Source organism: Bufo gargarizans, chromosome 6, assembly GCF_014858855.1.
Source record: "Bufo gargarizans isolate SCDJY-AF-19 chromosome 6, ASM1485885v1, whole genome shotgun sequence".
Taxonomy (NCBI): domain Eukaryota; kingdom Metazoa; phylum Chordata; class Amphibia; order Anura; family Bufonidae; genus Bufo; species Bufo gargarizans.
The window spans coordinates 15,802,039-15,812,786 of record NC_058085.1 but is presented as its reverse complement, the minus strand read 5'-3'; the positions used below and the strand labels follow the sequence as shown (position 1 = coordinate 15,812,786).

Genomic DNA, 10,748 nt, shown 5'->3' with positions numbered 1-10,748 from the left:
TGGAGGACTGAGGCAGAAGAGGTACGGCACACTGCTATACTACTATTATACTACTATAATACTGCTCCTATGTACAAGAATATAACTACTATAATACTGTACACGGTCCCTTTATCCTGATGTATATAGCATATGATAAGTAATGGCTTCTCTGTGTGTGGTCTCAGTATGAGCAGGTATGGAGGACTGAGGCAGAAGAGGTACGGCACACTACTATACTACTATTATACTACTATAATACTGCTCCTATGTACAGGGATATAACTACTATAATACTGTACACGGTCCCTTTATCCTGATGTATATAGCATATGATAAGTAATGGCTTCTCTGTGTGCCGTCTCAGTATGAGCAGGTATGGAGGACTGAGGCAGAAGAGGTACGGCACACTGCTATACTACTATTATACTACTATAATACTGCTCCTATGTACAAGAATATAACTACTATAATACTGTACACGGTCCCTTTATCCTGATGTATATAGCATATGATAAGTAATGGCTTCTCTGTGTGTGGTCTCAGTATGAGCAGGTATGGAGGACTGAGGCAGAAGAGGTACGGCACACTACTATACTACTATTATACTACTATAATACTGCTCCTATGTACAAGAATATAACTACTATAATACTGTACACGGTCCCTTTATCCTGATGTATATAGCATATGATAAGTAATGGCTTCTCTGTGTGTGGTCTCATTATGAGCAGGTATGGAGGACTGAGGCAGAAGAGGTACGGCACACTACTATACTACTATTATACTACTATAATACTGCTCCTATGTACAGGGATATAACTACTATAATACTGTACACGGTCCCTTTATCCTGAATGTATATAGCATATGATAGTAATGGCTTCTCTGTGTGTGGTCTCAGTATGAGCAGGTATGGAGGACTGAGGCAGAAGAGGTACGGCACACTACTATACTACTATTATACTACTATAATACTGCCTCCTATGTACAAGAATATAACTACTATAATACTGTACACGGTCCCTTTATCCTGATGTATATAGCATATGATAAGTAATGGCTTCTCTGTGTGTCGTCTCAGTATGAGCAGGTATGGAGGACTGAGGCAGAAGAGGTACGGCACACTACTATACTACTATTATACTACTATAATACTGCTCCTATGTACAAGAATATAACTACTATAATACTGTACACGGTCCCTTTATCCTGATGTATATAGCATATGATAAGTAATGGCTTCTCTGTGTGTGGTCTCAGTATGAGCAGGTATGGAGGACTGAGGCAGAAGAGGTACGGCACATTGCTATACTACTATTATACTACTATAATACTGCTCCTATGTACAAGAATATAACTACTATAATACTGCTCCTATGTACAAGAATATAACTACTATAATACTGTACACGGTCCCTTTATCCTGATGTATATAGCATATGATAAGTAATGGCTTCTCTGTGTGCCGTCTCAGTATGAGCAGGTATGGAGGACTGAGGCAGAAGAGGTACGGCACACTGCTATACTACTATTATACTACTATAATACTGCTCCTATGTACAAGAATATAACTACTATAATACTGTACACGGTCCCTTTATCCTGATGTATATAGCATATGATAAGTAATGGCTTCTCTGTGTGTCGTCTCATTATGAGCAGGTATGGAGGACTGAGGCAGAAGAGGTACGGCACACTACTATACTACTATTATACTACTATAATACTGCTCCTATGTACAAGAATATAACTACTATAATACTGTACACGGTCCCTTTATCCTGATGTATATAGCATATGATAAGTAATGGCTTCTCGGTGTGTCGTCTCAGTATGAGCAGGTATGGAGGACTGAGGCAGAAGAGGTACGGCACACTACTATACTACTATTATACTACTATAATACTGCTCCTATGTACAAGAATATAACTACTATAATACTGTACACGGTCCCTTTATCCTGATGTATATAGCATATGATAAGTAATGGCTTCTCTGTGTGTGGTCTCAGTATGAGCAGGTATGGAGGACTGAGGCAGAAGAGGTACGGCACACTACTATACTACTATTATACTACTATAATACTGCTCCTATGTACAGGAATATAACTACTATAATACTGTACACGGTCCCTTTATCCTGATGTATATAGCATATGATAAGTAATGGCTTCTCGGTGCCGTCTCAGTATGAGCAGGTATGGAGGACTGAGGCAGAAGAGGTACGGCACACTGCTATACTACTATTATACTACTATAATACTGCTCCTATGTACAAGAATATAACTACTATAATACTGCTCCTATGTACAAGAATATAACTACTATAATACTGCTCCTATGTACAAGAATATAACTACTATAATACTGCTCCTATGTACAAGAATATAACTACTATAATACTGCTCCTATGTACAGGAATATAACTACTATAATACTGTACACGGTCCCTTTATCCTGAATGTATATAGCATATGATAAGTAATGGCTTCTCTGTGTGTGGTCTCAGTATGAGCAGGTATGGAGGACTGAGGTAGAAGAGGTACGGCACACTACTATACTACTATTATACTACTATAATACTGCTCCTATGTACAAGAATATAACTGCTATAATACTGCCTCCTATGTACATGGATATAACTACTATAATACTGTACACGGTCCCTTTATCCTGATGTATATAGCATATGATAAGTAATGGCTTCTCTGTGTGTCGTCTCAGTATGAGCAGGTATGGAGGACTGAGGCAGAAGAGGTACGGCACACTGCTATACTACTATTATACTACTATAATACTGCTCCTATGTACAGGAATATAACTACTATAATACTGTACACGGTCCCTTTATCCTGAATGTATATAGCATATGATAAGTAATGGCTTCTCTGTGTGCCGTCTCATTATGAGCACGTATGGAGGACTGAGGCAGAAGAGGTACGGCACACTACTATACTACTATTATACTACTATAATACTGCTCCTATGTACAGGGATATAACTACTATAATACTGTACACGGTCCCTTTATCCTGATGTATATAGCATATGATAAGTAATGGCTTCTCTGTGTGTGGTCTCAGTATGAGCAGGTATGGAGGACTGAGGCAGAAGAGGTACGGCACACTACTATACTACTATTATACTACTATAATACTGCTCCTATGTACAAGAATATAACTACTATAATGCTGTACACGGTCCCTTTATCCTGAATGTATATAGCATATGATAAGTAATGGCTTCTCTGTGAGTCGTCTCAGTATGAGCAGGTATGGAGGACTGAGGCAGAAGAGGTACGGCACACTGCTATACTACTATTATACTACTATAATACTGCTCCTATGTACAAGAATATAACTACTATAATACTGCTCCTATTTACAGGAATATAACTACTATAATACTGTACACGGTCCCTTTATCCTGATGTATATAGCATATGATAAGTAATGGCTTCTCTGTGTGTGGTCTCAGTATGAGCAGGTATGGAGGACTGAGGCAGAAGAGGTACGGCACACTACTATACTACTATTATACTACTATAATACTGCTCCTATGTACAGGGATATAACTACTATAATACTGTACACGGTCCCTTTATCCTGATGTATATAGCATATGATAAGTAATGGCTTCTCTGTGTGCCGTCTCAGTATGAGCAGGTATGGAGGACTGAGGCAGAAGAGGTACGGCACACTGCTATACTACTATTATACTACTATAATACTGCTCCTATGTACAAGAATATAACTACTATAATACTGTACACGGTCCCTTTATCCTGATGTATATAGCATATGATAAGTAATGGCTTCTCTGTGTGTGGTCTCAGTATGAGCAGGTATGGAGGACTGAGGCAGAAGAGGTACGGCACACTACTATACTACTATTATACTACTATAATACTGCTCCTATGTACAGGGATATAACTACTATAATACTGTACACGGTCCCTTTATCCTGATGTATATAGCATATGATAAGTAATGGCTTCTCTGTGTGCCGTCTCAGTATGAGCAGGTATGGAGGACTGAGGCAGAAGAGGTACGGCACACTGCTATACTACTATTATACTACTATAATACTGCTCCTATGTACAAGAATATAACTACTATAATACTGTACACGGTCCCTTTATCCTGATGTATATAGCATATGATAAGTAATGGCTTCTCTGTGTGTGGTCTCAGTATGAGCAGGTATGGAGGACTGAGGCAGAAGAGGTACGGCACACTACTATACTACTATTATACTACTATAATACTGCTCCTATGTACAAGAATATAACTACTATAATACTGTACACGGTCCCTTTATCCTGATGTATATAGCATATGATAAGTAATGGCTTCTCTGTGTGTGGTCTCATTATGAGCAGGTATGGAGGACTGAGGCAGAAGAGGTACGGCACACTACTATACTACTATTATACTACTATAATACTGCTCCTATGTACAGGGATATAACTACTATAATACTGTACACGGTCCCTTTATCCTGAATGTATATAGCATATGATAAGTAATGGCTTCTCTGTGTGTGGTCTCAGTATGAGCAGGTATGGAGGACTGAGGCAGAAGAGGTACGGCACACTACTATACTACTATTATACTACTATAATACTGCCTCCTATGTACAAGAATATAACTACTATAATACTGTACACGGTCCCTTTATCCTGATGTATATAGCATATGATAAGTAATGGCTTCTCGGTGTCGTCTCAGTATGAGCAGGTATGGAGGACTGAGGCAGAAGAGGTACGGCACACTGCTATACTACTATTATACTACTATAATACTGCCTCCTATGTACAAGAATATAACTACTATAATACTGTACACGGTCCCTTTATCCTGATGTATATAGCATATGATAAGTAATGGCTTCTCTGTGTGTGGTCTCATTATGAGCAGGTATGGAGGACTGAGGCAGAAGAGGTACGGCACACTACTATACTACTATTATACTACTATAATACTGCTCCTATGTACAGGGATATAACTACTATAATACTGTACACGGTCCCTTTATCCTGAATGTATATAGCATATGATAAGTAATGGCTTCTCTGTGTGTGGTCTCAGTATGAGCAGGTATGGAGGACTGAGGCAGAAGAGGTACGGCACACTACTATACTACTATTATACTACTATAATACTGCCTCCTATGTACAAGAATATAACTACTATAATACTGTACACGGTCCCTTTATCCTGATGTATATAGCATATGATAAGTAATGGCTTCTCGGTGTCGTCTCAGTATGAGCAGGTATGGAGGACTGAGGCAGAAGAGGTACGGCACACTGCTATACTACTATTATACTACTATAATACTGCCTCCTATGTACAAGAATATAACTACTATAATACTGTACACGGTCCCTTTATCCTGATGTATATAGCATATGATAAGTAATGGCTTCTCGGTGCCGTCTCAGTATGAGCAGGTATGGAGGACTGAGGCAGAAGAGGTACGGCACACTGCTATACTACTATTATACTACTATAATACTGCTCCTATGTACAAGAATATAACTACTATAATACTGTACACGGTCCCTTTATCCTGATGTATATAGCATATGATAAGTAATGGCTTCTCTGTGTGTCGTCTCAGTATGAGCAGGTATGGAGGACTGAGGCAGAAGAGGTACGGCACACTGCAGGAAGAGGGGCAGTGAGGAGACGGAGGCGCCGTGAGATGTGACACCAGGAACGATGTCCTTTGTGTGCATCCATACTGTCTGCTGTCTTCTCTCCACTCGTCTGGTATGGAGTATTAATATTAGTAGGGGCTGGTGACATCACTCTGGAGGCGCTGTACACCTCATGTGCGGTATACAATCCATATGGCGGCTTTTTCTCATTTTATTATGGATAAAACAGAAGTGGGTGATGTATTTATTTCTCACATCTTAGTGCGGAACAAGTGGGGCCCCCCAGCATTAAAAGGGCCCCTCAGGTGCTAATCAGGTGACCTGAAAACTGTGGCCAGTCACAATGCAAGTAAAACCACAACAGGCACAAATCAGCATTGCTTTCTAATGATGAGGTCTCCTATGCCGGGAGTCGGACCCCCGCGGATCAGCAGTTACAGGAGGGGCAGCCTCTTCCAAGGCCAGTGATGTCATGTCTGTCAGTCACATGACATATGTTCAGTTCCATTCAAGTGAATGGGCCTGGACTGTAGTACTAAGCATTGCCACTATACAATGTATGGCGCTGCGAGGAAGCCGTGGCCTGCATCACAGATGGCGTGGAGTGAGACTCTGGATTTGTTAGTTTGTTCCCAGGCCACTTGGAAATAGTCCTGTGGGACATTACTATTGGCGGTGGCACTGTGGCTGACATTACTACTGTGGGGGGTCATTAATGCTGTGGGGGAAATTACTATTGTGGGGGCACTAGGAGACATTACTATTGGGAGTGGCACTGTGGGGGACATTACTACTGGAGGTGGCACTGTGGGGGAAATTACTACTGGAGGTGACACTGTGTGGGACATTACTATTGGGAGTGACACTGTGTGGGACATTACTACTGGAGGTGACACTGTGTGGGACATTACTACTGGAGGTGACACTGTGTGGGACATTACTACTGGAGGTGACACTGTGTGGGACATTACTACTGGAGGTGACATTGTGTGGGACATTACTACTGGCGGTGACACTGTGTGGGACATTACTGGAGGCACTATGAGTGACTTTTTATTACTAGGGCACTATAAGGGGCAATACTGGAGGCACTGTGGGGGACATTACTACTGGAACACAGTAGGGGGATTTTTTTGTATTGGGGCATTATTACTGGAGCTCTGTATGGGCATTATTACTGGGGGTACAATAGGGGTACTATATGGCGGTTCTGATACCCCAGTATGCAGGCTATACCAGCACACGCCGACGGGGGGCAGATTTACTAGAATAGTGGATTTGTGGAACATTTACCGCTGCACATTTTGGCACAAAACTGGACTTAATCCAAACTTTGTGACTTTTGCCGCAGAACTTTCCCCGGATTGTTATCAAACTGAAGCTCTCAGGTGCAGCTGGGACTTGTGGTTCCCCTTGGTATCACTCAGATCATAGTCAAACCCCATGCCAAGTATTACACCGCCATGTCAGTCGTGTCCAAGTATCACCGGGCAGCCGTGGAAATGAATGTGGCTGCAGCACAACTGGCAAGTCTGTCACCACCGTGACCCCAGTGACTTCTATGGCTGCCTTGCCACACTGCGATACTTGGGCGCGCAAGCTGTTCCATGACCAAGGTTGGCGTGTAGCCTTATACCGTGGCCAGGTACAGGGGAGTAACGGCCACGCTGTGGGCACCAGAGAGCAGGGTTTATGTGCAGCCAGTGACTACACCATTAGTGTATGAGACAAGGACACCGATCACTTACACATGGAATAACCACACCACACTCAGGAGTTCAGCAAGGTAAGTGGCTTATTACATAACAGGAGTGGGCACTGCCCATCAGGACAATGCCATACATGCCCAGTACCCACCCCAACCTTACAAATATTACTAAAATAGAACAAACTGTAAATAACAATGTAAAAGTGCAAACTAAAAACCACAAGCCAAGGTCCAGGCTGGTGCCCAGTGCCCAATGCATGCCATCTGTGGCCCATCGTCAGTGTCCCGGGGTCATCACGGGGCTAAGTGCCCGCTAGTTGGTCTTTCTGCCATCAGTGTCCCGGGGTCATCACGGGGCTAAGTGCCCGCTAGTTGGTCTTTCTGCCATCAGTGTCCCGGGGTCATCACGGGGCTAAGTGCCCGCTACTTTGTCTTTCTGCCATCAGTGTCCCGGGGTCATCACGGGGCTAAGTGCCCGCTACTTTGTCTTTCTGCCATCTGTGTCCCGGGGTCATCACGGGGCTAAGTGCCCGCTAGTTGGTCTTTCTGCCATCAGTGTCCCGGGGTCATCACGGGGCTAAGTGCCCGCTAGTTGGTCTTTCTGCCATCAGGGTTCCTGGTGAAGGAGTGGTACACAGAGGTGTAAGTGTCCTTGGTTAAAGGGCAGAATCTCCTGGTGTGGGCCCTGTCCCCTGTGGCCCCGCACTGTGGGCACACATAGCGCCTCAGGACCGGGCATGCCACCTTCCCAGTGTTGTCCTTCAGGCTGTGACCAGTGTAAAACTCCAGTGACTCCCCATTGTGCTTGCAGAAGGCGCACAACGAAACATTACGGTTCCTCCTTAGGGTGTCAGGGTGGCGATCTTGACATTCAGGAGCCTTGGGGGGCATTGGCGGCTGGCATCTCCTCTGCGTCTTTCCTCCTCTGCCTGGCAGACTTGCTGCTGGCAAAGGCTTCTCCTGGCATGGTGGTGGTAAAGTGCTAGGGTCTTCCTGGCTGCTGGCACCTGCTGCTGAGATCTGACTGGCCTGGCTGGTGGCACTCAGGCCTAGGTAGTCCCTCCACATGCTGAATGCCATGCTGCGCCTTCTTTGCTGTGGTCTGGCGCCTGTACCGTAAAACACCCCCCCCCCCCCCAGGAGTGACCTGATAACTGTTAACCCTACAGCTGCCAGGTGCTGATAATAAGTACAATTATTGCTACATTACACCTATAGTCAGCCCCCACTGCAGCGCCATGTCTGGGCTTCACCTAGATCTGGGCGCACACACTGGACGGGACGGCGAGAACTTCTTACCTGAAGACGGCGCAGCTACTGTAGGATCTGAGCTGCAGTACCGCAGTGTGGACACGGGGGGGCGGCAGAGCTCTGCTTGCCGGAGGCTCCCATAATATTTACATATTTACAGCCGCTGCTTCCGAAATGCAGACAGCGGGGCGACCTGCCGGGTCAGGGGGAGGTTACACTGCTGGGATCTGTAGTCCCGCCTGGCATGGAGTTACCTGGGATTTGTACATGGGGTGGAGGCGGGGAGTTTGCCTTTTCCTTTCATCAAACGGGGAATTATTTCTACCCCCCCCCCCCCTTAAATTAAAGCTTGTGGGGTCCGCTGGCATGGTTGGCTTTGCTCAGCACGGGTCTGTTCATTGCTGGTAAGCTCCACTTTCAGACACGCATATTTATCTGCTGTTTCCTGCTTCTGCCGATGTCAGCCATGTGGCCCTCACAGCAGCACAGAGGCAGGAGCCCCGGGCGGTGCTGGACCATGTGCTATTAGGCTGAGTTCACACCTGTGTCAGAGGCTTTATCGCAGATTCTGTCACGTTATCAGGGGTCTTTGGTGCTGTTGGGTGATTGATCTGTCAGCGGGAGGCCAATTACCCTAATCTGTGACCCAACCTATAGTGGGGGGGGGGGGGGGGGGGGGATAAGGGGTCTGCAGGGTGGGGTAGGAAGCTTCTGCTCAGTGACTCTGCTCCTCCTTCTCCTCCACAGGGCTTGCGATTGGCTGGGGCCCCATTCCCTGGCTCCTCATGTCAGAGATCTTCCCTCTTCGTGCCCGCGGAGTGGCCAGCGGAGTGTGCGTTTTCACCAACTGGGGCTGCGCCTTCCTGGTCACAAAGGTTTTCCACCAGCTGCTGGTAAGTGTTGTGGAGGGGCGTTCCCCTTGGCACGGTGCCGGCTGCTAACGTCTTCTCTGACCTACAGGACCTTCTCACCTCCTATGGGACCTTCTGGTTATTTGCTGCTTTCTGTGGACTTAATGTCCTTTTCACCATCCTCTGTGTCCCTGAGACAAAAGGGAAGACTCTGGAGCAGATTGAGTCTTATTTCCAGCAAAGTCCAGAGCAAGAAAGACTCCGCGGCACCATCCAGTTAAGACGCCGCTAGCGTCCAGTGACCCCACCCTCTGATGAACAGGACTGGGGACGGTGCGGTCACTGCTGCCAAGACTGTGGAATGGGTAGGCCATGAGGGGCAGAGCATGGCATGTCCCACCCCTCTTGCTGATACCTGTGAGGGGGTGGGTCTCAGTTAGGCCACTCCTACCTGTATTTGACGGGATTCTTAGTATTCAGGTGAATTTTATGTTTATTCATTCAATTCTGGTGTCAGGTGCCTGTGGTCATAAAGTTACACTCCGTCTGGAAGGTAAATGTGAATTCTAGAGCGATTCTAGAACAGCACTGTGCGGTGGGATGCCGAGCGATTCTACAACAGCAGTCTGCGGTGGGATGCCGAGCGATTCTACAACAGCAGTCTGCGGTGGGATGCCGAGCGATTCTACAACAGCAGTCTGCGGTGGGATGCCGAGCGATTCTACAACAGCAGTCTGCGGTGGGATGCCGAGCGATTCTACAACAGCAGTCTGCGGTGGGATGCCGAGCGATTCTACAACAGCAGTCTGCGGTGGGATGCCGAGAGATTCTACAACAGCAGTCTGCGGTGGGATGCCGAGCGATTCTACAACAGCAGTCTGCGGTGGGATGCCGAGCGATTCTACAACAGCAGTCTGCGGTGGGATGCCGAGCGATTCTACAACAGCAGTCTGCGGTGGGATGCCGAGCGATTCTACAACAGCAGTCTGCGGTGGGATGCCGAGCGATTCTACAACAGCACTGTGCGGTGGGATGCCGAGCGATTCTACAACAGCAGTCTGCGGTGGGATGCCGAGCGATTCTACAACAGCAGTCTGCAGTAGGATGCCGAGCGATTCTACAACAGCAGTCTGCGGTGGGATGCCGAGCGATTCTACAACAGCAGTCTGCGGTGGGATGCCGAGCGATTCTACAACAGCAGTCTGCGGTGGGATGCCGAGCGATTCTACAACAGCAGTCTGCGGTGGGATGCTGAGCGATTCTACAACAGCAGTCTGCGGTGGGATGCCGAG

At 46.0% G+C, this 10,748-nt stretch overlaps 2 protein-coding genes across 2 annotated transcripts; one reads left to right on the top strand and one right to left on the bottom strand.

Moving 5' to 3' along the window:
- Positions 1 to 7,942: 7,942 nt before the first annotated feature.
- On the bottom strand, positions 7,943 to 8,434 carry LOC122941889 (nanos homolog 3-like). The gene has a single exon (XM_044299385.1). The coding sequence runs from the start codon at positions 8,432 to 8,434 to the stop codon at positions 7,943 to 7,945; it is 492 nt and encodes a 163-aa protein (XP_044155320.1).
- Positions 8,435 to 8,966: 532 nt separating this feature from the next.
- LOC122941888 (solute carrier family 2, facilitated glucose transporter member 8-like) lies at positions 8,967 to 9,748 on the top strand. The gene is made up of 3 exons (XM_044299384.1): positions 8,967 to 9,009; positions 9,353 to 9,498; positions 9,566 to 9,748. Exons 2-3 carry the CDS (start codon positions 9,391 to 9,393, stop codon positions 9,746 to 9,748), a joined length of 291 nt encoding a protein of 96 aa, XP_044155319.1. The 5' UTR covers positions 8,967 to 9,009; positions 9,353 to 9,390.
- Positions 9,749 to 10,748: the final 1,000 nt, after the last annotated feature.

Excerpts from the sequence above, each read along its gene's own strand:
- LOC122941888 (XM_044299384.1), top strand. The coding sequence starts at position 9,391 with ATGTCAGAGATCTTCCCTCTTCGTGCCCGCGGAGTGGCCAGCGGAGTG. Across the intron at positions 9,499-9,565 it reads AGGTTTTCCACCAGCTGCTG|GACCTTCTCACCTCCTATGG; the intron begins GTAAGTGTTGTG and ends TCTGACCTACAG.
- LOC122941889 (XM_044299385.1), bottom strand. The coding sequence starts at position 8,434 with ATGGCATTCAGCATGTGGAGGGACTACCTAGGCCTGAGTGCCACCAGC.